This window comes from Phocoena sinus, chromosome 14 (genome assembly GCF_008692025.1).
Source record: "Phocoena sinus isolate mPhoSin1 chromosome 14, mPhoSin1.pri, whole genome shotgun sequence".
In the NCBI taxonomy this organism is placed as follows: domain Eukaryota; kingdom Metazoa; phylum Chordata; class Mammalia; order Artiodactyla; family Phocoenidae; genus Phocoena; species Phocoena sinus.
This window is the reverse complement of record NC_045776.1, coordinates 83,574,945-83,601,310: the sequence shown is the minus strand read 5'-3', so window position 1 is coordinate 83,601,310 and position 26,366 is coordinate 83,574,945. Positions and strand designations below refer to the sequence as shown.

At 53.7% G+C, this 26,366-nt stretch overlaps 2 protein-coding genes across 4 annotated transcripts in view; one reads left to right on the top strand and one right to left on the bottom strand.

The window, feature by feature from the left end:
- The window catches only part of CCDC92 (coiled-coil domain containing 92), a 30,263-nt gene extending 21,800 nt beyond the window's left edge, over positions 1 to 8,463 (top strand). For all 3 annotated transcript variants that reach the window (XM_032602475.1, XM_032602473.1, XM_032602474.1), the window contains exons 2-4: positions 4,351 to 4,497; positions 5,068 to 5,109; positions 7,051 to 8,463. In XM_032602475.1, the coding sequence (XP_032458366.1) occupies positions 4,368 to 4,497; positions 5,068 to 5,109; positions 7,051 to 7,829 (951 nt within the window). In that variant the 5' untranslated portion in view covers positions 4,351 to 4,367 and the 3' untranslated portion in view covers positions 7,830 to 8,463. The remainder of the gene's footprint in view (positions 1 to 4,350; positions 4,498 to 5,067; positions 5,110 to 7,050) is intronic.
- Positions 8,464 to 9,223: 760 nt separating this feature from the next.
- The window catches only part of DNAH10 (dynein axonemal heavy chain 10), a 149,161-nt gene continuing 132,018 nt past the window's right edge, over positions 9,224 to 26,366 (bottom strand). Inside the window, 17 exon segments of the mRNA XM_032603032.1 lie at positions 9,224 to 9,633; positions 10,122 to 10,267; positions 11,201 to 11,381; positions 13,286 to 13,453; positions 13,545 to 13,756; positions 13,932 to 14,063; positions 14,674 to 14,845; positions 15,565 to 15,660; positions 15,796 to 16,005; positions 16,707 to 16,907; positions 17,553 to 17,736; positions 19,331 to 19,485; positions 20,004 to 20,158; positions 20,567 to 20,671; positions 22,169 to 22,442; positions 23,210 to 23,439; positions 24,433 to 24,712. Of these exon segments, the coding sequence (XP_032458923.1) occupies positions 9,487 to 9,633; positions 10,122 to 10,267; positions 11,201 to 11,381; positions 13,286 to 13,453; positions 13,545 to 13,756; positions 13,932 to 14,063; positions 14,674 to 14,845; positions 15,565 to 15,660; positions 15,796 to 16,005; positions 16,707 to 16,907; positions 17,553 to 17,736; positions 19,331 to 19,485; positions 20,004 to 20,158; positions 20,567 to 20,671; positions 22,169 to 22,442; positions 23,210 to 23,439; positions 24,433 to 24,712 (3,048 nt within the window). The 3' untranslated portion in view covers positions 9,224 to 9,486.

Sequence of the window (26,366 nt, the reverse complement as noted above, 5' to 3'; positions counted from 1 at the left end):
TTTTCAAGTGTTAACCTTCTGACCATATAGAGGGAACAGTAAATCCACAGAAATTTAATGTCTAGTGAATTTGCCACGGGAAAAAACATGGATGTGGCCTAACCTCCGAGTCACGATCAAGGTAACCTGCCCCACGGGTGGTCTTGCTTTGAGATGCCCACGCCCTTTGCTTTTGCCAGGGTTCCACGGGAGGAAGCGGGCAGAGTGGGGCTTGCCCTCTGGCTGCCGCCGTGGATGGAACCCCATCCTCCACAGTGAGGGCTGCATCTCCGGGGAGAGAAGAGGGCCCGTGTCCAGCCCACGCTGCCTCTGACCGAGCAAATCACTGTAAAATTGCCGATGGCTCCTGATGACACTGAGACACGAAATGGGATCGCCTCGAGACAAGAAGCTGCAGTACAAAGAGCCCACAACATGGAGCATATGCCCTTTCGACAGGGAAAGTGCAGTGTTTTGTCAGCCACGCTTTAGGGGTGTCGCCCTGCACTACTGGCTGACACACGGCTGAGAGGGCCTGAGTGCCTTTCACTCAAGCAGGAAGCGCTATTCGTCTGCGGCAGACGCCTGCACCTCACCTTCGTCCATCGCGCTGACCCTTTCAGGGAGGGGTCCTGAATGCTCCTTCACGTCTCTGGCTCCCATAGCCAGAGATTCTGAGTCACGCCTCCCAGGACGAGCTCCGCCCCTTCCTCCCTATTATCTGCATCTCTCAGCCGTGTCTCCTTGGCCTGAACGGGATGCTTCTGTAGCTTCATTCACGTCAGCTTCTGGGAAGGACTACGTCGTTGCAGTGATTCCACGTCATCAGTAACTAATGAGAAGACATTAAACCATCACCTTGTTTGAAGCAGCAGCAACTCCCTGTCCTCAGCAAGTCAGTGATACTATGTACCCTTCTGAGCTGATGAGAAAATACTGTAGTAATTTGGATCCCATCTGGAGGTGTGACTTGTTTCCTCGGACCTATGTGGACCTGTCTCGTGCATGTATATTCAACAACCAGAGAAGGCCCCACACAGATGGCATCTCCTCCTCCGGGCCTTTTAAGTCAGCATATAGAGTGTGGAAGAAGAGAGACCAGCCTCCAAATGGAATATCACGGGGCTGAAAAACCCTTGTCCTCTGGTTGTCAGGGCTCCAAACGGAGCCGTCAAAGCTCACTTGCCGGCTTTGCACATTACATAATCGCGCTCCTCTATTCACCTCATGTTCCTTCTTCCCCAGACTGCCTGCCCAGGCTAATGGGAAGCTTCAAGGGCACGCTTTTATTTCTGTAGTTATGACGGTGAATTAATGAATTACAGATTTAGTGCCATTCAAGTCGCCGACTCGCCAAGGCAGTTAGAATGTGAATACTTATTTAAATCATATTAAATTTGTTACAAATAAAATTTAATACCAAACTGTGATGGGACTGGGGTGCCTGCTGAGGCCACATGTCCCCTCCCCTCGCTGCCCCCCACGGTAGGTCACAGAACACATGTTTATTTCTGGTCTCGGCGACACCTCATTTTGTGCCGTCAGTGCCGGACGAAACCGTTTTGCAGTTTTAGCACATCATGCTTTCTCTGTGCGAGGCATGCCTGTAAGTTAAGCCAGAAGCTCGTGGAAGCAAAGGCTCTTCAGCCCTGAGGGCCTCAAGCTCCCCTGGTGCCGCACCCACGCTGGACAACCCGGCGCTGGGGCCCACTGGGTTAGCAGGTGCTGGCGGTGGGCCTCCTGGGCGCCAGGCACCGTGCGAGGGCCCGGGGTACAGCGGGGACCGAGCCTGCAGTCTGCGCGTGGAGGCGCGAGACCGTTAACTAGTTGTGGGCAGGCAGTGAAGGCTTAGAGTGCGTGACCTCGCCCGGCCCGGGGGCCAGGGCTTCCGGGAGGAAGTGAACTTGGGCCGAGAAGTAAAGGACACGCAGACGTTGGCTCACGGGAACGGTGGGCCCAAGGGAGGACCCGAGAGGAGCACTCCGGGCAGAGGAGCCCAAGACAAGGCCCCGGGGTGTGGAGGCGAGGCCCAGCCAAGGCCCTGGAGGCTCACCTGGAGGCTGGCCCATGTGGACCAGCCTCACTCAGAGCCGTGGGAGCCCCCGAAGATTCTGTGAAAATCACTCTGCTACGATGTGGGGACGGAATCGAGGCGGCGAGAGAGGACAGAGGGAGGATGCCGCAGCGATTCAGGTGAGGGTGGTGTGGCTTAGGTGTAGAGACGGAGAAAAGCAAGTGGACTTGAGAACTGTTTTCCAAGTAGGGTCACCAAGACACAGCGGTGGACGCTCCAGGCCGCTGGGCAGCGAGGGGGCAACTGTACACCCAGCTCGTTCTTCACCCTTCCAGACCCACTAAGTTCTGGATCAAATGTAAATTGTTCTTTCTCGTCAATGGCAAACCCCTGAAACACAGGCTCTGCTTTCTCCATTAGCCACCAGGAGCGCAGATTTGGGTCCATCCTTCTAAAGAGGAGAACAAGGCATCTCCTCCGGCGTGGCCACTTGCGAAGCCCATCGTAGCGCCTGGGAGTTGATGTTCCCGGTGAGACGACGGAATTGATGCCAGAGTGACCGACTCAGGTCTGCTGAGCAGAAGGAAACATGGGCATCTCTACCGGAAGCTCCAGAAGCGGTCCTGCATCTGCCTCCGTTCGATGTCGAGGCTGTCCAGCTTTCGGACACTCTGTAGCCCTTCACGGATCACGCCCCGGACTTGCCTTGTTCCGGGCTGGCTCCTTTGTTAGGTCAGCGTCCTCCTCCCAAGGCCACGTGCTGACCACACAGGGTCGGGATCTCAGGCACCGTGGGGCTCCAGTTAGAATTAGTGTCTGGCCCGGCAGCCCCATACAAGGAACTTGTGGCTACAGCATGGAGACAATTCCGGGGAGGAAACCTTCCTCGCTCCTGTGGAAAGGCTGCTCTCAGCTCCCCTGAGGAAGGCTCTGGTGGATGGAAACTCAGCTCTGGCATGGCCTGCAGCCAGCTTTTAGGTAGAGCTCAAGGCCTGGGGAAATCTGATCTTCCTTGCATAGAAACGATCCTGTGTTTACTCAACCAGCTCCCTCTTGCTGGATTTTGAGTTGTCTCCGGTCTTTTCTGACTGTGAACTGCACTGTAGTGACCGTCCTCCTATAGCTACACCTTCTCACACAGAGGCCACCATTTCCCCCTGGTGGATTCCTAGAAGTGGAACCGCTAAGTCAGACGGAAGATAAATTCTAAGGCTCCAGATACACTTTGCCAGATCGCCTCCGGTAATAGGTGCAGTGAACACTCCCACCCAAAACTGCGCTGTTTCTTCTTCGTCACAGCTGTCTCTCGCCAGCTTCTCCCCTGACAGGCGTGTCCCTTCCAGGACGTGTCCGTGTGCACCCTTCGCCCAGGCTTTGTCGGGCACATTCTCTGTCCTTCTCTGCACTCCCTCACTTTCCTTTCCTCCTCCAGCCTCCTCGTGTGAATGAAAACACGTGTCCTGGGTTCCAGGTACGCACCGTTCTTAGCTCCAGGCCTGGGGTGTAAATTATCTGTAAGCTGCGGGGCTTACAGGTAACAGACAGTGCTTGGTGTCGCCCGGCGTGTTGCCACCTCCAGAGCGGACCCTCGTGCCACCCTGCCACACGCCCGCTCACCGGAAGCCCTCTGAGGGGTGGTATTTCCTTTGGGGGCGCTCGTTGGCCCAGCAGATTAGGAAAAAGGCACCCGAGGCTCCGTACTCACAGGAATAATTTATAGGCAGATAATCCACATTTCATCCTCAGCCCGTTTCAGTGCCGTGCAAGGCGTCTTGAATGACTGGGCTAGCTTTTACAGAACGGCCAACTGACTTCGCCACATTTCTCGAGTTACAGCGAAGGCCCTGAGCGAGTGGCTGGTGATGGAGGATGGAAGCAGGCGGCGGGGGCGGGGGGTGGCGGACGGCAGGGTCTGGGTCCGGCCTCCAGACGCCTGCAGCCACCACGTGGCCCCGTGAGATGGTTCTCAGGAGATTCCCGAGGAAAGAAGGACTTGGGGGGCTCTCAACTCTGTGAGGTCCCGGGGCTTCCCTCCGAAACGCCACGCTCGTCGTCCTCCTCCTGGCCCGCCAGCTCTAGGTTCCAGTTCCCCGCGCCCGCTTCTCCTGAGCGGGGGCAGCAGTGCTTCACCTCCTCAGGGAAGTCTGTCAAGGGAGGTTTTGCTCTCAGTCTGTTGAAGTCGGGTAGCCCATGGAGAGCCTAGGATTTGGAATCAGGGAGCCGTCTGCATCCGGAGCGGGGCCTCACACTGCCCTCCAGCCCGCAGGGCCAGGGAGGGCAGGCGGCGTCCTCTTCCAGCCCGCCACCCCGAGACCCTCGTTGTCGGGGACAGCCACCAGGCCCTGTGTCCCCCGCAGGTCATCTGGATGCCAGCATGGCGACCGCAAACCTGGAGAACCAGTTGCACAGCGCGCAGAAGAACCTCTTGTTCCTTCAGCGGGAGCACGCCAGCACGCTCAAGGGGCTGCACGCGGAGATCAGGCGGCTGCAGCAACACTGCACAGGTACGGGGGCCCCAGCGAGCTCCGGGGACCAGGGCGGGGGGCAGTCCCAGGCCTGCCAGGGCTGTAGAGCAAAGCAGGACCTGTCATCGAGGTCACCTCGCACTGGCTGGCTCAAAAGCTGTGCGGGGTGAGTGAGGAGGGGGCCGCCTTCTTCTCTCTCTCTGGTTAACCCTGTCATCTCTGGGGTCCATTTGAATGCGTCACCTCGTCCTCTTTGCCAAGGCCACACGCACAAGCGTAAAGCTGTGAAGCCAGTTCTCAGCTTACTGAGGACCTGAAGGATCCAGGTGCAATGGTTAGAAGTTACCGTGCGTCTTGGAACCAGTGACCAAAGTGTGCTACACAGAGCAAGCTGCCTGCTAATTGTGGGTGCTGGAGTGTGTAACGGGGAAAAGAAGGGCCCCCCCGAACCCGAGTAAGGACAGCGGCCGCTGACAGTTGCTCTTCTCACTCTTGCCTCCGATGCTGTTCGGGCAGGACTCGCAGGCTGATCGTGCGTTTTCAGAGTTGATGAAGGTCTCGAAATATACCGTAATCATACAAAATTAACATATATGATCTCCTTTTTAGATTTAACGTATGAGCTGACACTTAAAAGTTCGGATCAGACAGGTAAGAACTCCCTTCCCAAAAGCTGATGCTTCCTGTTGTTTCCTGTTGAGGCACACGTTGGTCCACCTGTTTTCACTAATTACACACGTAGAAGAAAACACACTTGCTGTGAAGAGTTGCACGTGTGACCAGGGCTCTCTGAGGAAAGGTGGGAGGGCAGTTTGGACCCCTCGGTGTGTCGGTGGGGTGGGAGGGGTGAGTGCTTTTATTTCCTTCTGATCGACACACGTACTTGGAATGCCTGTTCTGTGTTCTTCTGGGTTTTCTGATTTTTTTACAGTGAGTATGTGTCCCTTCTGTAATCAAGAAATAGATGTGATTTAAACCGGAAGGAAAGAGGAGATGGAGCGGGGTCCCACCTCCTCTGTGTCCGTGGAGCTTAGCACAGGACCTGGCACAAAGTGTGTGCTCTCTACAGACTGGTTGGGCGAGGGGTCACATTTCTGGGTGGCCCCCAGAGCAGCGCTGAAGGTCTTTCTCTAGACTCTAGTCCCAGAAATGCTCCCCCAAAACCAGAATCCTCAGGGACCCCCAAAACTATCAGCCTGATGGCAGCTGGAGCAGAGGAGACAGAAGCCGGGGCCTCTGTGGCCTGTCCCAATAGCTGCTCCCCAGAACAGGGTGAGGCTTTTAAAAGTGTAGAAACCACACTTGAGTCGAGATGACTTTTTCTAAACAGGCCTCACACGAGCAGTAACTATTCACGAGCGTGTCTAGGTCCTCGTGACTGTTCCCCTGAGCCCGAGAGCACCATCCAGCACTGACTTTCCATCTGCGCTACCCGTGCCACGTCTCCTAAGTGTGCCTTCCGGGAGCCAGGACCCCCTTTTCCTGTGTGTGGTGGATGAGGGGCCTGGGGACGGGGTTCAGGAGAGCAGGATGGCCACCTCCAGTCGGGGACTCCAGCCCGCACCCCTGCCATCCATGTCACCGAAATCAGCCTGTCCTTACTTCCTGTCCCCTCTGAGCCCATGCTAATCTGTAGAAACACCATTCTTGCCCTATAGCCTCTCCAGGCGTGGTTCTCAGCCCTGAGTCCCAAGGCCACCCGCCCACCAACCCGGCCCCTCATCAGGGGCTCATGGTAACAGCTGGCATGGGGCATCTCCTGTGGGGGGCAGAGCGCAAGCCTCTCAGGTGGGCCTGGTGCCCCGCCCAGGGGTGGAAGCACACGCAGACGCGGCCCTCGGAGGAGCCGTTCGGCCCGCATCCTCATCTGAGAGGCACCCACAAACACTGGTTCCGGCCTCACTACCAGGGCCTCCTACCTTCACGGACCACCCGCCCCGTTCAGCCGCCCTGCACCAGCGCGAGCACAGCCAGGGAGAGTCTTGCCGGAGGGCGGCCTATGTGGTGTTAGGGGCAGGCCAAGGACCAAGGTGGGGCCTGAGCTCAGGCCCAGGGATGCCATGCTCTGAGAGATGCAGAGAGGGGACCCGTGTCGGGGGAAAGGTGGCAGCCTGGCATCCAGTCTCCTCTGCAATTTCAGAGCTTTGGTGCTCTAGACATAAAGGAAGTCTACATTTGCCTTTCCAAACCGTGCTTGGAATGGCGCAGACAGATGGCTCTGCTAACAGTTTAATCCTCAGCCTTTGGAGAGGTCTAATACTCTGAAATTGCCCATTTTAACGTCGGCATTTTTGAAATTTGGAGACATCCTTTTACGCAATAAGCTGGAGAGCTGGATGGGGCCTCAAAGACCGCCTGATCTCCTACCCTTTCCTGGGGGGAGAGGACACGGAGGTGGCACGAGCGATGGGGGTCCTACCCTCCGTGTGGCCTGTGGGCACCGCACCCATCTTGGCCAGGGGAACCGCCACCGTGGGGAGGGGAGGCCGGCCTAGACCCCCGATCCCCGCACACAGAAGGTCTCCCTGCCCCCCAGGGCCTGGCTGCCCTGCCCTCGGGTTCTCACTCCGCTCCCTCGGCTTGGCCTTCCAGGAGACGGATCTTCTAGAAGCAGCGAACTCAAGAAAAGATGTGAAGACCTGGAGGCTCAGCTGAAGCTGAAGGAGGACGAGAACAACGAGCTGCTGACCGAGCTGGAGCAGAAGAGCGCGATGGTCGTCGTGCTGGAGAACAGCATCAAGGAGCGCGAGAGGCGGTACCTGGAGGAGCTGAAGGTGAAGAGCCACAAGCTGGGCGCGCTGAGCAGCGAGCTGGAGCAGCGCGCCGGCACCATCGCCTACCTGACGTCGCAGCTGCACGCCACCAAGAGGAAGCTCCTGAGCTCCGGCGGCACCTCGGACGGCAGCCCGGCCGGCAGCCCCGCGCTGGCCAGCTACAAGCCGGCCCCGCCCAAGGACAGGCTGCCCGAGACGCCCCGGCGCCGCATGAAGAAGAGCCTCTCGGCCCCGCTGCACCCGGAGTTCGAGGAGGTCTACAGATTCGGGGCCGAGAGCCGGAAACTGCTTCTGCGGGAGCCGGTGGACGCCATGCCCGACCCCACCCCGTTCCTGCTGGCCAGGGAGTCGGCCGAGGTCCACCTCGTCAAGGAGCGGCCCCTCGTCATCCCCCCCATCGCCTCGGACCGCAGCGCCGGCGAGCAGCCCAGCCCCGCCCGCGAGAAGCCGCACAGGGCGCACGTGGGCGTGGCGCACCGCATCCACCACGCGACCCCGGCGCAGGCCCCGCCCGAGGTGGAGACGCTGGCGGTGGACCAGGTGAACGGAGGCGGCAAGGTGGCGAGGAAGCACTCAGGGACGGACAGAACTGTGTGAAGGCCCCCCGCGACCCTTCCCCGCGCTCTCGAGGCACTGTGATCACTCCTAGGGAAAACTCAGCCGCACCTCCTCTGTTTCTTTTCTTTTTCAATTCCCATGCATGCCGAATTGTTTTCACGCCTGTCAACAGGTTATTCTCCTGCTCCCCCTGCCCTCTGACCGACACCGACACACGCTCGTGTCCCTGCTACGGAATCCGTACTTACTAATCGCCGCGGCCAAACACCTGTGTGCCGACTCGCTTGCTTCCAGCCCGGCTCCGCGGAATCTGAGCGCGCTCGCGGACAAAGCACGGGCCGCAGGCTGCGCCGCTGCTCGACGTTAACGACATCAGATAGTCACACGCCTAATTATAAAGTCGGAGCAACACGTAACGACCTTGACCTCATCCCTCCCGTTTCCAGGGCGGCCTGTCCGGAGCAGCCCTGCTCCCTCCAGGAGACCCCCGTAACCTCCCGACACACCCTCCCCCGGGGGCGGCACGGATAACCGAGCAGATGTATGTTAAGTCACGGGAACTAAATAAGATGACGTCACTCCTCATATCACCACGACCTGAATGTGTGTTGTTTTTTTGTTAGTTTTATCCAAAATGTTCAAGATCCCAACAAACTTTATTTTCTAAACCTGCCTTCTTTCTGTTCCGTGTCTTTTATTAAACCACCCGAGGGTGGGCCTGGCGGGGGGGGGGGGGGACAGTGGGAGGGAAAGAAATAGCGCCCGCTTCTGCCCCTTGCCCCCGTAACTGCTGCCCAGACAGTGGGCTCACCCAGGGGTGGTGGGGTTCACTTCCGGAAAGACGAGTCCCCTGCTGTGTCTCACTGCCCTGAGCCATCCCTTAGAACGTTCTGCGCCTCGGCAGTTCTAGCAAAAGCCAGTTGTCCCCGTGACTGGCCTCGCCCTCGTGTCCCGCTAGCGCTCAGCTCAGCCCAGCCCCGTTCCTCCCTCGCAGGGTAAAGCCGCTCCTCGCCCCCGGCCGGGCCTGGCCGGAGTAGCCCCAGGTGCGCAGGACGAAGAGACGCCCGGTAGCCGCCGGTCCTTCGGGTTCTTCGTCCGCACCCAACCCCTCACAGCCTCACGCAGGAATCAAAACACCGGGCTCAGCACCCTCCCCCACAGGCTGCCAGGCCAGCGCCCGGGGAGCCGGGCGGGAGAGTTCTGGAAGGGTGTGGGTGAGTCCGGCCTCGTCAGCCCAGGGACGGGGGCCCTGCTGCCTCCGCGCCCCAGCACGCGGCCCTCGCTCCAGAGAGGCGTCTGCTGAGAGACCTGGACCATCGAAAAACCACCTTTGACAATTCGCGTTAGAATTCTCACTTGTGCCATCGACACGCAGGCAGTTTTGCTTAAGTGGTTCCCCCGAGAAGGAAAAGCAAATTCGACACGTCTTAAAATGCTCTTGTTGAATTTACTTTTTGAATACCACAGAATCCTTTTTTTTTAAAGTTAAAAAAAAAATAAAACCATTCAGGTTAACTTATATGGAAAGACATACAAATGGCTGATTTCAAATGAAAGAAAAAAATCAGTGTCAACCCCCCTCCTGCCTCGAGAGGCCCCAAGAAGTGACAGCAGATGGTGCGTCATCACGAATTCCCAGCACATCCGTTGCCGGCCACAGACTTAGAATCTCGTGCCGTTTTCTTCGCCCAGAGGGTTAATCAGAATTCAGGGTGAGGCACACCCCTTGCAGGACCCAGTGAGAAATGTGCTTCGTGGTGAAGAGATCGGCTTCAAAAACCAAGCCGACCCCCATGGCGTTCCTTCTCATGGAGGTGGTGTAGACGGGCGTCCGGAAAGTGTTCTGCACAGGAAAGGGGCGTGAGGTGCCGGCGCGGGCAGAGGGGAGCGCGGGTCCCGGGGAGGGCGAAGGCTCGTCTAAGCGCTACGGGTGCGGAGGGGCCCCGCGAGGTGCCGGGCTCTGCTGACACCCATGAGAAGCGGGGTCGGCCAGCAGAGCAGGCCGTCCTGCAGGGGCGCCAGCCGTCCACACCGGATGTAGCTACCTTCCGATCCACGCAATGAGCGCAGAATTTCACCAGAAGGGAGGAGTCGCTCCTCAAGCTGGTCTGGGCCACGGCCTCCAACCTTGAACCCGTGCCGCCCCCGGAAGGTTCTGCACACACGCACACGCACGCATGCATTGTTCCCCCGGGACGTGGCTCAAAGGCTTCCCCCAGCCCTGAAAGGTTAAGAGCCCCTGTGCTAAAAGGCAAGGCTCTTGGAAACCACCTGGCGTCTAACTCCAGTCAGAGGAGAAGAGGGGAAACGGGGCAGGCGTCGGCCTCTCACCTGCAGTTTGAGGCGATGGGCTTCAGTGGGGATGATCTTCACGACCGGCAGGTCGACGGCCAGCACCTTGGATGTGCTCTTGATAAGACATCCTTCTTCTACATCCCAGTCAGCGCCTTCTAGATAGAGTCCTGAGACAAAGCATCCTAGAGGCACCAGGAAGAGAGCCGCACTTAGGCGGAGGCAAGTGTCACTCTGCCGATGCGGCAGCTCTAGCAGATGCGCATATGGACAAACAAAAGGGTAACTAACTGATTCTCCTTCCCCATACACAGCCCCTGCCTCTTCCCAAAAGGGGTGGCCACCATTTCTACCCCGCCCACTTTCCTTTTGTAGAGCCCAGATGGGACACCCTGGAGACCCCGTGACCCTCCATATGGCCACAGCGCCACGGAAGAGGGGTGGTCGCCTCTCCCCAGCAATGTGGCATCATGGCCCACAGACTTAACTGGCCTCGGGCCCCAGAGTCAGCTGGCACCATGGCCACCCCAAGACCGCCGGTCCCTCTGAGACCTCGCTGGCCTTCTACAAAGAGGCCTGAGCGCTCCACAATGTTCACCGTAAACCCCCTCTCCCTAAGCTAGCTGAAGAGGGCTTTTGTGCTTGCAGCGAGATGTCCTCTAAGACGCGACCCCCCCGGGAAACCACAGTTTCCAGCCGTAGTTCACACAGTCAGTAACCAGTGTCTAAGGGACTTGACGTTATAGCACAATTGAACGGTTCCCACCTGGCCCATCCTGCTCTCTGGCTACCATGCCCCCGGGCCCTCATGGGTTCCAGGGAAGCCACCTGGCGATCCAGTTCTTTCTAACCTAGTAGCCCATTTCCCACAGACAAGCTGGGCGAGTGTGGCTCAGCTCTCCCCTGACATCAGCCCACGTCTCAATGGAAAAACTGGAAAAGAAACATCTGGACTCACCCTCAGAGACGTCAAGCCCCACGTGGACAGCACACAAACATGGCCAGTATTTGCAGCAGTCTGACTTTCCGGGCCCACACTGTGCTCAGCCCTTTTGAGGGTAGCTTGGGGAGGGAGACCCTACATGAGAGGCTGTGAATCCGCAGGGAGCTGGCCGTACCTTGTCCCGCCCGCTCATTCACTTCGTCTGCATCTTGGAACTTGGTCACTTGCGTGAACAAGGTGGAGCGGTCCAGCGGCCAGCCGTTCCTCCGGCAGGTGGCCTGCACCAGGGCCGTGAGGTAGGATTCTGGGATGTGCAGCCCCGAGAGCCACATCACATTGGGCTCACTCTCGGTGACCTGGAGAGAGAAGGCAGCTGGTGAGAGCCTGGGGCTGCCATCCAATGCCAGGGTCAAAGCTGACAAAAGATGTAGTTCACGTTAGGGGCAGGAAGATGGTGTTGGGACAACTGGCAGCCCACTGGGAAAAACAAGCTGGATCACCAAACTCCAGGTGCAGCCAAGATTTAAATATAGAAAATACACCATATGCAGACTCAGCGCTTCCACTGCAGGGGGCGTGGGTTCGATCCCTGGTCGGGGAACAAGGATCCCGCATGCCACACAGCGAGGCCAAAAAAATAAAAACAAAACTAAACTAAATAAATAAACCACAAAACTACAAATCAAATCTCCAGTGAATGTTTTCAGAATCTTGGAGTGGGGAATACAAAACCCAGAAGCCATAAAAGAAAAGACTGATCTATTTGACTACATTAAAACGTAAAACTTTCCTATGGAAAAAATACCACAGAATCAAAAAGCTTAAGGCAAGCTGGGGAAATATCTGTAACACCAGCAGACAAAAGACTTAATTCCCTTGATGTACAAAGAGCTCTTAAAAACCAATTTTAGAAGGTGGAGAACTTGAGGGGCTTCCCTGGTGGCGCAGTGGTTAAGAATCTGCCTGCCAACGCAGGAGACACGGGTTTGATCCCACAGAAAGATCCCACATGCCGCGGAGCAACTAAGCCACAACTACTGAAGCCCGCGCGCCTAGAGCCCATGCTCTGCGACAAGAGAAGCCACCGGAGAAGCCTGAGCACCGCAACGAAGACCCAACACAGCCAAAAATAAATAAATAAATAATTTTTTAAAAAAAGGTGGAGAACTTGATAAAAATGAAATCAAGATACAAAGACAGTTCATAGAAAAACACAAAATGTCTATAAACGTGTCAGATACACTCAGCCTCACCATAATTAAAGAAATACACAACCAACATAGCTGATATTACTTTTTGCCTATGAGGGAGAAAAAGATCCAAAGTACTAAGCACACACCACGTTGCAGAGAGGTGAGGAAATAATCATTCTCGTACGCTGTGGTTTCAAGTTCTCTAGAAAACCATCTGACAAGAGCTGTCAGAATTTAAAACGCACACACTCGGATCCAGCTCTTCCACTGCACCCGTGGAACATACTCACATGAGTCTCCAAAGGCATGTGCCCCAGAGTGGTGTTCGTACTAGCAAAACAAAAAATCCAAAAAAGAGAACAAAAAAACCAATGGTAACCGCCTAAATATCCATCAGGGGAAAGGATACAGGATATCTGTGAGACGGAGCAGCCTAGAAGGAATGACGTCTAGAGGTACTTAGATGGAACAATTGCCAAGACAGACGCTTAGATGGATAAATCAAGTTGGCCATAGTATGCTTCAAAGTCTTTCTTTTTTTAATATATGTATTTATTTTTGGCTGGGTTGGGTCTTCGTTGCTGTGCGTGAGCTTTCTCTATCTGCGGCGAGCAGGGGCTACTCTTCCTTGCGGTGGCTTCTCTTTGTTGGGGAGCGCGGGCTCTAGGCGTGCAGGCTTCGGTTGTTGCGGCACGCGGGCTCAGTAGTTGTGGCTCGAGGGCTCTAGAGAGCAGACTCAGTAGTTGTGGCGCACGGACTTAGCTGCTCCGCGGCATGTGGGATCTTCCCGGACCAGGGCTTGAACCCGTGCCCCCCGCATTGGCAGGCGGATTCTTAACCACTGCGCCACCAGGGAAGCCCCCGAGGAAGGGAGGAAGGAAGGGAGGGGGGGAGGGAGAAAAGGAAAAAAAAAACAGATACGCTTGCAGAGTCCGAGACCATTTCCAGAGCACCCAGTCAGCTCCTGACAGAGGTACCGCTGGGGAGGGGAGAAGGAGTCGGGAAGTGGTTTGAGGGGGTCCAGGCCAAGCCTTGAACCAGCAAGCAGACCGCTGCCTCTCACTCACCCACGTCGTGTACTGGCTGAACCTCCGCAGGAAGTAGGGCATCCAGTTTCCGAGGGACTTTAAGGTGTCAGGGGCAAGCTTTCTCCAGATATTAGGGATTTGCCCAAGAAAGAGGGACCTGGCTACATCATCTAATTCACTGCTCATCCCAACTTCTCCAGCCAAGGCCTGTTTATAGAATCAAGAGCAGTCAGGCAAGACTAGCGGAAAACCCAGCACTCCACCGAGGCAGGAATTTGCACTTGAGGAACAGGCTTACCCTCTGAAGTTCAGCCAGGGACGTGGACATCCGTATGACAAGCTTGTTGAAGCGCTGCAGCTCCTGCAGGAGCACCACTGAGGTAGGGGAGGCGGCCATCCCCAGCTGCTTCCTGACCAGGTCCAAGTCAAAGACTTTGGGCATCTTGTTTGCTATGTCCTTGGCCACATGGCCAGTGTAATCATCTCGGCTGATGGCGGTGCTGCATTCCCCTGAAATCAGGACACGTTTCAGAGAGAGCAAGGCATCTGAGCGCAGGACTGGGGTGCCCCCTGGCTCTCAGAAGGGCACCAACAGTACGGAAGCTATCAGAACCCGAAGCAGCACTTTGCACCAATGCCCTTTGTCCCCAGTCCGATGGGCACAGTCCTCTGCAGGGGACTTTACCCGTCTGAGGCTGCAGCTCCAGCAGCTGAGACCACATGTCTCGAGCTGCCTGAGTGTAATACCCAGTCTCAGCGTTGAGGTGCAGCCCAAACACTTCAGGCGTGTTGGCCAGAGGGAGGGCCTCAATGGCCTCTGTAATGGGAGAGAACAGCGGTTACACTGCCATGCCACCTCCGATTCCCGAGGGCCCACAGCCTCGACGTCCCCACACACGTTAGACTACATTCCACCTCTGAGAGGGTGGCGTGCTTTTAAAATGGGAATTCTACACCACCATGCCCAATACAGTCCTGTGTGCATCTTTTTTTTTTTTTTTTTTTGCCATGCCTCGCGGCTTGCGGGATCTCAATTCCCCAACCAGAGATCAAACCCAGGCCCACAGCAGTGAGAGTGCAGAGTCCTAACCACTGGGCCACCAGGGAACTTTCTCTACGTGTATCTTTTATGAAAATGGCTCAGTGACTTCCCCAGGGGCCACTCTGCCCTTCCAGGGAGACTCTGATATATTTACCATCATTCCAGGACAGGAAGTCTGAACTAACTCCGTCAGCTCTGAGGCTAGGAAGAGCCCACTGGGCCCCGCTAAAAGGCATAAGAAAACACCCCCGAGCCGTCAAAGAGTCCCACCAGGGAAGGGGTCAGAAGAAGCATCAAGCCAACCACAGAAACCAGAAGAGCTGAAATGTACGGGCTCCCTTAGAATAAAACATGTACATACTTTCTGATGGCTGAGAAATCTCACCAACAAATTTTTCCTTGACATCCCCCGTGGGGATTTTGTAGTCCACTTCCTTGTTCCGGAAAAAGTGGAACGGCTGGAAAGTATCGAAAAGGAAGTCCCCCAGGTATTCATCCATGTAGATGGTCAGGATGCGCCGGTCAAAGCTGTCAATGGCCCGTCCTCCGTACATGACCTGACATTACAGGGAGTGAGAGCCGGCCAGGACCCAGAAGCTACGGGGTGGGCCCTGAGGCCCCGGGCCCAGTGGACAGTCCAGGGTCAAGCCCGGATGCGCCCTTAGAGAGACTCCTGCTGCCCGGCCACTGTACAGCTCAAACCGTGCCGACCTGCACAGGCTTCGGGCCACTCTATACAAGAGGGCTTGTGTGCAGACTCATAGAGCCCAAGGTGATAGCAGTCCTCATGAAATGCTGGGAGCCAGTGTGCAACTGGCCAACTCCCCAAAACACAGCGAACGAGCAAACAAAACAACCCAAGGAGCCAGCAGCCGCTTTTGTCTTTGGAACAGTGATGTCTCTGTCTGAGCCACACACAGGCCTCCGGGGAAGCTTTCCCACGAGCGCTGTATAAGGCCGCGGCCTCCAGAGTGGACCTCCAGGCCCGCCGAACAGAAGCAGGGCTCCCGTGACGTGCCTGAGGCAACCTCAGCGAGGAACATGAGTCCCCAGGGCGATGAGTCCAAACGCCCAGGTGACGGTCGCTCACTTAGGACCAAGAATAACAGGGTGACGAAGCGGGGCGCGGGGGGGGTGGATGTTTTACAGAGACCCAGGGGCCTTCAGCTGATGGGCAGCAGCAAGAGGGGAGTCCCAGAAGACTCGGGGGCCACGGAGCAGGCCACAGCCCAGCCCACCCCAGGGGGCCTGCAGCGGGTGCCCAGGATGCTCCTACCTCCCCGATTAGGTACTTGAGGCTGCCCCATGGGATCCGAGGGTCGTGCTGCCGGAAAGCTTTTGTTAAGTATGTGTTCAGAATTTCCACGCAGACCTGCAAAGAGGGGGAACAGGCCTGGGTATCCGAAAACCCATAAAGTCCTTCGCACTCTGACTGTTTTCTGAAAACGTGGGCAGGAACAACGAAGGAGGGAGTGTCCCCCGGGAGAGGCAGTAGCCGCCTCTTCACCTGGAAGTCAGACTCGTTGAAGTCGTAGTACACGTTCCACCCGATCTTCCCGAACCTTCTCCTCTCCTGCACCACAGCATGGAAGAACGCCAACACGTAGACCAGGGACTTGAACGCAGGGTGTGGACACTGGTCCAGCATCTCAGGAGAGATCTTGAAGTACGTGGCTCTCATGTTGAGTTTCAGCCCGTTGGGTGGCTCGGTGACAACCTGTCGGAGGCAAAGACCGATGGTGACGGAAACCCCAGGCCCCCGAGCAGGGCTCTGAAGGCCGTGCAGACTGCAGACGTCTTGGCTTTTCCCTCCGTCCTTGCAAAGCTATCTTCCCTATTCCCAAGGGCCCACGTGAATGAGTTAAAAACTAGACGTTGCTCCAGCTCTGCCCTGACTCATCAAATGACCCCAGGAAGGCTCTTTTAACCTTGTCTGATCCATGGGATCCTCAAATGTAAAACAGAAGTACCTAAGTTTTTCCCTCTCCCCGTCCTGGAGGAAGAGAGAGATGATGAAACCATTCCCCAAAATGTTCCCAGAGACTGAATTAAACAGGGCAGGTAAACGCCTTGAAACTTACACACACAAGCACTCACTCCAGTCCTGCGGGCTGTGGGAGGGCCGGTCATTAGAGTTAAAAAGGATAAATGTGAAGTCCATGAAAACTAACCCAGAAATTGTTTTGAGGACATGCAGAAGTGATAAAGACGGGCCTGGGAGTCAACACTGTCACCCGATAATTGTCACCCTATCCCGGACAGTGCTTACCTCTGAAGAGAGAGGGAGAAATGGAACTGGGAAAGGCGGGGGTGTCCATGGGGCCCCAACTCTATCCTAAACACACACACGCACACAGCAAAACGGGAGTGAGGTAAGGAACCGAGCCGTGGGCACGTCTGTCTGTCCTGCTGCCAGACCTTCAAGGACTTCTGCAGGATCCCGATGGGGAAGCCCTCCGTGGGGTCCGTGGTGAGCCACAGGCGGAAGTCGGGGTGGGGCTTGGTGATCCTCTCCAGGGACTTCTCCAGATCCTTCAGCCACTTGCCCAGGAGATGGCAGTCCTGCAGCATCAGCCACTGCCCGCGAGCCACCGCCATCTCCAGCAGCTGTAGGGCCACCTGCTCCGACAGCGACAGAAAGGAAGAGTCGGCGTCCCACGGCCACACCACCCTGTGCTCTCCCAGAGACCCGCTGCAAGCACCAGGAAACTACTGGCCACTGCCGCAGAAGCCACAGAGGAGCCAGCGCTCCAGGAGCTACGGAGGGAGCCTTCGAAGAAGCAACCCTTTAGACTTCCTGCGGGGCCACCGGGGTCCGCTGGGCTGCACTCATTGGCCTCCCTCAGCCCCCAGAGCTCCAACCTCGGACTCAGTGGCACCTGCCCCCGGACCAGTTGGCCTTGCCACTGGGGCAGTGACAGCCCTGATCCAAGACGCGGCTCTTGCAAGGGCCGAGGGAGATAAAGACTGGATGTGCAAGGGCTTTGGAAACAGCAGAACACGCCGACGGAACCAGGCTGGGCAATCACAGCAGGTTGGCTCTAGAACTATACTACTGCTCACACTGTCATCGCTGTGACGTTTGATTACTGCTCCGTAGACCGGAAATGCATGGCACTGGTGGGGGGGTGGGGGGGGGGTGGGGGGGGGTGGGGGGTGGGGGCGGTATTCTTGGCTTAAAGCCAAACATCCGTTAACTCATTCCTAACAGGGGCCGGTGACCCCACCCACGTTTAGGGCTTGTTCCCTCCAACAACAATTTACCTTTTCTTGACCTTGACCCATGGCAAGGAATTTGAGGCGGTTCCCTCCAAAACCACTGTGCTCGGCTAATTTCATAAGGTCACTGGCAGGGTCAGAGCCAGGACTCAGGATAAACACAATGGGCGAGTTGGGTGTGCTCTGCTCAAAGATGGCTTCAAAGCTGACCATCGGAGGCTGCACGTACCTGGGGAAAGAAACACGACTGGAAAACGCTCCCGGGAGGACAGCGCAGGCAGGGGCCGGCCAGTCCGACCAGCACTCTTGCTCCCAGTGTCCAGAACCTTCTGACTGTCCCTCTGGTATGGCTCTTTGCTCAGCCTTCCTTGTTTTGGAATCCAGGTTTTACACACATCTCGTTCACTGGATGGTAATAAGCTCCTGGGTGATGGGGACCTCCCCGCACAGCCCAGTACATCCGGGTTGGGTGGTCCAGGAGACCTGTACTGAGCTGCATGCCTCCTGACAAGCCGGCCTTCCAGGTGGACGTGCCCTGGGCACCGAACCCAGAGGTCCCACACCGGCGGCTCCACAGGCGTGTCCTGAACGGCCCGCATCTCGAGATTTTTAAAAACTTAGTTGCCAGCACATAACGATTGGGAGATTTCATGTAGATATCCAAATTTCTAGTTTCCGTTGAAGAGTCAGAGATCTGGGTCCCCGCCGCCACCTGGCATCAGTCAGCAGGAGTTCAGGGCCTGCTGGCCAGGGCTTGACCTCTCCAGTGGGCCCGAGTCCTCGTCCAGCCACGCTCAGTCCTCTCCATCCCCCGCCGGCCGTGGAGGCAGATTTGAGTTTGTCACCCTAAGTTACCCATCCGGCCTCGCCCTCGATTCCAGAGCTACCAACACGGGAGCCATGAGGCACGTGTGGTTACTGAGCAGTTGAAGTGTGGCGAGGCCAGACTGAGCCGTGCTGTACGTGTGAGTTCACACAGGATTTTAAAGCCTTGGTATCAAAAGATACGCAAAATATCTCAATCCATTACATGTTGAGATAATAGTTTAATATTTGAGTTAAATATAATTAACTATTAATACATATTATTTATATGATATGATATGATGTATTAATATATAACTTATGATGATTGTTATTAAAATTAATTTTGACTGTTTCCTTTTTTATAAATTTACTTTTTTCATTGACGTATAGTTGATTTACAATGTTGTGTTAGTTTCAGGTGTACAGCAAAGTGATTCAGTTATAATATAAATATATATTCTTTTTCAGATTCTTTTCCCATCTAGGTTATTACAAAATATTGAGTAGAGTTCCCTGTGCTATACAGTAGGTCCTTGTTGTTTATCTATTTTATATATAGTGGTGTGTATATTTTACTCCCAAATTCCTAATATATCCCTCCCCCTCCCTCTTTCCCCTTTGGTAACCATAAATTGGTTTTCTATGTCTGTGAGTCTGTTTCTGTTTTGTAAATAAGTTCATTTGTATCATTTAATAATTAAATACAGTTACTTATTATTAGTAAATATTATATATATTGTTATATATTAATATATTATATTTTATATGCTTATGATAACTGTTATTAAAATTAATTTCACCTGCTTCTTTTTGAATGTGGCTACCAGAAGACTTGAAATGACATATGTCACTCCCATTGTATTTCTCTTAAACAGCGCTGCTCTAGAGTGGCTACCAAATCATGCTCAAAGGCAGTCCTCTCTGGCCACCCACTGCCATCCGTGAGTCCAGGAAGGGGTGACATTAGATATTCTACCCCACAGAAAGGGCCAAGCAAACACAAACAACTCACTTACTTCTCTCCCACTGTTACAGTCACATAGTCAGTCACGGCCCGATATACCCGATCCACACGGAAACAGCGCAAAATAAGCAACTTCTGGAAAGGGGTGATGTTGTCATCATAACCCAGGGGGAGTGGAAACTGCTCAAGTGAATCCAGGTCATACCACTGGGAAAAGCAAAGAACATTCATGCTGGCGTCAACTGAGAAATGATATAGGCCCCCCTTTTTATGTGAAGGTCCCAAGAGCCCCTGTAAAGGGACGAAATCTACAGGCCACGTCTAGTCAGATCTGTCATTTTCTACCCCCCAAACTCTGAACTTTAGGAAGGGATGGACTGAGTCTTATGGACTGTTGAATTCCCACTGCCCATCAAGGGACATGGTCCAGCCACAGATGCTCAAAGTTTCTTGAATGGATGGATGAATGGATGAATGGATGGACAGACAGACAGAGGCAGATGGACAGATGGATGGACAGATGGAGAGATAGATAGTTCTCCCACAAAACTAGCTGAACTAGATAAAGGAGAATTCCATCCAGGGAGCTAGAGGGCACTGGCTACACTCTGCACGAGCCACTCAGAGGCAGATCTTCACACTCGTAGGGAGTTAGGCTACAGACTGAGTGTGGAGATGACTGGCATGCGGGGAAGGGAAGGAGGAGAAAGGGGACACTTGCTCACCTCCTGCCAGACAGTCAGATGTTTCTCCACATCATCAGGAAGAGTCCCAAAGTTGTCTGGAAACATCTCTGATAAAAGAATGATATCTTCCCATCCCTGGTCGGACAACCAAGCACAGGGTTTTCTCCGTTTGCTTTTCTCCAGGGAAATGTTTCCTAATCACAACAGAAGAGAAGTAAACAGCCGACACCAACACACGGGGAAGAGTAAGCAACTCCATTCCTGGGCTTCCCTCACTTTGGGGGAAAATCCACTTCTCAAAAGGGGGCTGGAAGGAGAAGCGGGTTAGGCTTCCCCTGTCACCGTCCGTGTAACTCCAGCCAGGAAGCTCTGCGTGGCTTCCAGCCTTGGGGCAGCCTTAAGGCAGAGGCTGGCTGCTCTGAGTTAACTGGAACTATCTCTGAGGCTGGATCTGTCAACTGAGGTATTTACTAAAGCGGTGCTACTGGAAGGCAAGTTTTAAGGAAGGCAAATTTCTGCCGTTGTTTTGGTGAACACATTCATACACATGTGCAACATGGGTCCAGGGAGTTGGGAAGCATGAAACGAGGCAAATTCGTTACCTTTTAAGAAGAAATCTAATTCTTCCTGGGGGACTCTCCCCTCTGCTTGTTCTATCTTGATAGTCATATTGAAAGAAAAAAGTAACTTGTGCCTCTCAAACAACCCTGAAGAGAAACAACAGACGGGTCTGGATAAAACAAATGCATTTAAACACAGGGTTTCTCATGCACACCACGCTTAAATTTCAGAGAAATGAACTGAAGCACCTCAACTGTACAGTCAGTTGCATTTAGCCGTCTTTGCATTTGGTGTCCGTGAACACCTGCGTGCAAAAACTGTGAGCTCAATTGATACGTCGTGCCCACAAGTGCAACGGGCAGTGACCCTCGCTCGTACGCATCTGAAATGGTCACGTCTCCGGGCAGCACTTACCACGCCCTCGTGGGAAGGGGGGGGGTGCCCCCCCCAGCAGATGAAGGACCGTACAATGGAGGTTCAGAGCCACCTTCTGAATGAAGTGCTGGTCGTTTGCCTGACTCAAAGCACAAGTTCTTACAGTGGAGAAGAGGTATTAACAAACTTTCTATAAAGGGCCAGAGAGTAAATTGACTCGGCTTTGCAGACTAGACAGTCTCTGTCATAACTACTCAAATCTGCCATTGTACTGTGAAAGCCGCCATGGACGATCCGTATAGAAACGGGTGTGGCTGTGTGCCAATATAACTTTATTTACAAAAGCAGGCGGTGGGACAGATTTGGCCCATCTCTACTGCAGAGTAAGCCCATTCCATCAACACACTCTTTATGGATAGGAAGACGCAAAACATTAGAGTTCTTTTTTTTTTAACAGAAGAAAAAAAAACATGTAAGTCAAAATGTGTGATGTGAATTCTATCTTATACGTGTTAGAAGGGTTGGTTACTTAAGTGAGCCCTATAGGATAGCCCTCAACCTGTTTCCTGCCCAACACAATTTTGAGCTGTGTCCCCCTCAAAATCTATAAGTTGAAGCCTTAATACCCAGTACCTCAGAGCTGGAGACAGGGCCTCTAAGAGGTGATTAGGTTACTCAGCCATAAACAAGAACGAAATCATGCCATTTGCAGCGACATGGATGGACCTAGAGATTGTCATACTGAGTGAAGTAAGTCAGACAGAGAAAGACAAATATCATATGATATCGCTTATATGTGGAATCTAAAAAAAAATGGTACAAATGAACCTATTTACAAAACAGAAATAGAGTCACAGATGTAGAAAATAAACTCACGGTTACCAAGGGGGAAAGGGCAGGAGGAGGGATAAATTGGGAGATTGGGATTGACATATACTGTATATAAAATATACACTACTGTATATAAAATAGATAACTGATAAGAACCTGCTGTATAGCACAGGGATCTCTGCTCAATACTCTGTAATGAATCTAAAAAAGAGTGGATGTATGTATACGTATAACTGATTCACTTTGCTGTACACCTGAAACTAACACAACATTGTAAATCAATTATACTCCAATACAAATTAATTTTAAAAAAATAAAATGAGGCTGTTAGGGAGAGCCCCCATGCAATCCCAACTGGTGTCCTTATAAGAAGAGGAAATTTGGACACACGGACAGAAGCGCACAGCGGTCCTAAATCGGTGCGAACAGGTGCTCACCTATGCAGCCATAGTTATAGATGTTGAAGGTCAGCGTGTCCATGATGTTCCTTAATCGCTTCAGAAGAATGGAGTCAGGCAGCGACTTCTTGAGTGACAAGCGGAAGACCTCCAGGAAGGCGATCAGGGAGTGCTGGTACATGGAGCTCACCAGGGCCATCTCCGACAGCGCAAAGAACAGGATGGCTCCCCTCCGGGCGGCTGGCCGGTAGCCGTCCCGCAGCCTGTCGATGTCCAGGGCTGTCTTCTCCGCCAGCTTGAGCTTCTCTGATACCTGAAGGAGAGGTGCACGCTGCCACTTACAGCCGAAACCAGGAAGACGTACGAAACAGGCGAGAAAGTAAGAAGGCAGAGGGCGGTGGGGGTGGGGGGGGGGTGGGGGGAGGGCGGCAGCAAAGAAAGCCATGCAGCGCTCACAGGAAGGGCCCCCAGCCTCTCGCGAGATGCGGTATATATTTGTGGCTCGACCCCCCGGCCCTGCCCCCGTGCCCCCTTCTTCTAGTAACAGTCCCTGAGTTTGATCTAGAGACCTACAGTTTCCTCCTTTCATTCATATGTGCCCTCAACCCCGAGGCCAGGAGCGGATCGGGTGAGTGAGGTCCAGAGAATCCACACATGGCATCCCCAGCCCATGGGAGTAGTCTGGGGTGAGCCTGTGACTTCAGCGACAGGAAAAGATTCTCATTCTTCTCCTTTGGACTTGAACCTCAGTGGACGCGAAGCCAGACCCAGCTTGTGACCATAAGCGGAGCTTGGCTCCACAGGGAGGCAGAGAATGAAGCCAACACAGCAGAAGGTCCAGAAATGGAGAGAAACTGAGCCCTGGATGATATGCTTGGAGTCCTGGATCCAGCCCTACCTGAAGCCATCCCTCGACTTTTCTGTTTTCTAGGCCGATAAATTCCCTTTGGACTTGAGCCACGTAGGGCCAGATTTTCTATCGCTCTCAATTAAGAGAGGCTGACTGGGTGCACAGGGGTCCCTGGGAACACCTCTGGGACTCCGTAGCAGGATCGATACACTTTTCCACGCAGTTCATACCTCCATGGCTTTGGACTTGGTCTCCTCCAGGGTCTGCACCAGCTCCACATTGTCCAGCATGTTCCCCGTGGAGGTGGCCAGTTCCCGGAGGAGGGAGTCCTCCAAGCCCTTCAGCAGGTTCTTGTTCTCACTCGTCTCCTGGATGAGATGCTCTCTCTGCTCTTCCAGCTCTCGCCTCTCGTAGGCCACCAGGACACTCAGCAGCTGGTCCTCCAGGCCTTTCAGCGTGACTGTGGGGGGACGAGGGAGGCCCTCATCACTGTGTCCCCCTGCCAGGCTGCTCACCATCTCATCTCCCCCACACAGCAGTGCCCGGGGCAAGTGGAGGGTGGGTCCGGCATCCCAGGAACACGAGGACTCACTCTCCCACCAACGCCATTCTAAAGCCCCAGGTGACAAATACGGGACAGAGCAAAACAGAGATGCCGATACCTGGAGCAGTGGACAGCAAGTGTGAAGATGCACTAAAATCAAAGCCAGGGCTCCCACATCGTGGGGGACCCTCGTTAGATATCTGGGCTTATACCCAAACTTTTTTTTTTTTTAAGCCACGCGGCTTACGGGATCTTAGTTCCCCAACCAGGGATCGAACCCAGGCCCTTGGCAGTGAAAGCACGGAGTCCTAACCACTGGACCACCAGGGAGCTTCCTAACGTGTACCGAAACCTGATTAACCTACCTAGGAACCCGTGTGACCATCCTAGAAAATGTGGGAAGTGGCATTCAATTCCTAACCGAATTCAATTGAGAGGAAGAGGGAAATCCAAAATCATACTGTGTATTTAAATACACAAATACAGTATAACTTCCTGCTGCAGCAGAAAGGGGTCTCGCCTCGCTCCGAGGGTGAATGTCTGAGCCCCGTGGTCCAGACTCAGCACATCTCAAGACACATAACTCATTGCCTTCTAAAGGCCCCCAAGCCTTTTGGTGTTGCTTCCTCATTAAGAACTGATTGGTTGGGACTTCCCTGGGGGTCCAGTGGTTAAGACTCCGAACTCCCAATGCAGGAGGCATGGGTTCGATCCCTGGCAGGGGAACTAAGATCCCGCATGCCGCACGGTGAAGCCTCAAAAAGCAAACCAAAAGGAACGGATTGGTTGACTATGAAAGCTGTGACTCTGAGAATGATTCACGGAATGAAGTGACGTCCCTTGAGGGCCTATGAGCTCAGACTGTGGTCTCCACCTGAAATTCGGCACTGCAGCTCTGTATATGCTTACCAGTATAATTGATCACCATGGCTTTCCCAAACACGGATGGGCTAAATCTGGGGTTGGCCAGCTTGGTGACCAGATACAGCCTGAAATTCGAATCATAGCCCACTTCCTTGTCTCCCAGTATGATAAACTGCTGTCCTTGGGAGACCTTGATGTTTTTTTCTAAGACGTTATCAATCACAGGGTCGATGTACTCATCCACATCGTGGAACAGGAAAGGCGTCCCGTACTTTATGGATATCTCCAGCTGCTTGAGGAAGTCGGGGTCATTGAAGGAAGCCACCTAGAAGGGAGGGGAGGCAGATGCTAAAAATCAGCTCACTCACCAAATTCAAGGGGAAAAAAATCCTTGGAGGTGGCAGGGGACATGTCAGCACCTTGAAGGGAGGCAGAGGGGAAAACACAGAACAGGGAGAGAAGCAGGGCATGTAACCTGTATAAACCATGAGGTTCAGGCTCTGAGCAGCCTCTTGTTCAAAAAGCACAGGTGAGCAGCCAAAGGTGATTAGGAGAGAATCTCATCACATCTCTCAGAAGACCTCAAAAAGGGTCCAAACACAGAGTCCACAAAAAAAAAAAAAAAAAAAAATTCACTCCCCTCCAAACCCTAGGATTGCTTTCTTATCTCTTTTCTCAAAACATCTGTAAAAATTCTTCCTCCCTTCCAGCCCCTGGGACCTCCTCTTCCCTTCCTCTCCACCCTCTTTTATTACATTGATGTACTTAGCCACTCACCCCATAAGTTGAACCCTCTCTCTTTAAGAGATAGGACGGGGATAGGAGTAGGATTGGGGGCTAGGAGAGGTCTGGCAATTGCAGAACTCTCTGGAAGGCTCAGGGAAGAGGGACGTCAAGGAATATTCCTGCACTGATGGTATTTGTCCCACTACAGTTATATGTGAATTGTGGGGATGGATGTCCCCCTCCCCCCGACCTTGGGATGCTTCCCCTACCTGCATGTACATACCCGAAAGCAAGGACCAGAAAAAACAAGGAAAAGATAAAAACGGAAAATCATGAATTGTTAATTATTTCAGTAAAAGGTAACTGGGCCCCAGCAATTTTACCCAAGAAAATTAAAAACACACGCCCACAAAAGACTTACACGTGAATGTCCACAGCAGCCCTGCTCATGACAGCCAGAAAGCAGAAACAACCCAAACGTCCATCAACTGATATGCAGGTAAACAGACTGTGGTCCATCCAGGCAACACACTGTATTATTCCGCCATAAAAGGAATGAAGTGCTGACGCTACAGTGTGTGTGGATCAGCACTGGGAAACCATGTGATTACTACTGTACTCAATACATATCTTTGAGACAGAATGTGTCCCACAAACACTTATCGAGGCCCGTGTTAGATGCTGGGTTCTGCTGAGCCCTGAAACTGGACGAAGCCTTTGAAAACGTTGGATTCGCTAAGCAGGGAAAATGTATTTTGAAAACGTGATGCTAAGTGAAAGAAACCAGTCACAAAAGGCCACATACTGTACAATCGCACTCATACTGAGTGCCCAGCACAGGCAGATCTACAGAGACAGAAAAGACATGAGTGCTTGTCAGAGGCTGGGGGTTAGGGGCAGGAGGGGAAATGGATGTTTTGGGGGTGGTGATGTCTAAAGGATACAGCATTTTTGGAGGAGGGTGATAAAAATTGATCCTGGTGATTGCTACACACCTCAATGTATAATATACTAAAAGCTACTGAACTATATTCTTCCAGCGGGTGGATCGTATGGCAGATGAATTATATCTCAATCAAGCCCCTCCCCTGCCCTCCGAAAAGAAAGTGACCGAGCATCTAAGGCCACTTGGCTCTGCGCTGAGTAGAGGGGACGCGAAGACGAACACAGCACCGTCTTTGCCTTCAGGTGACCCACAGGGCAACGAATAGGCAAAGGGCAGAGTCGAATCCGAGGTGGTTCATGCCGCCCTC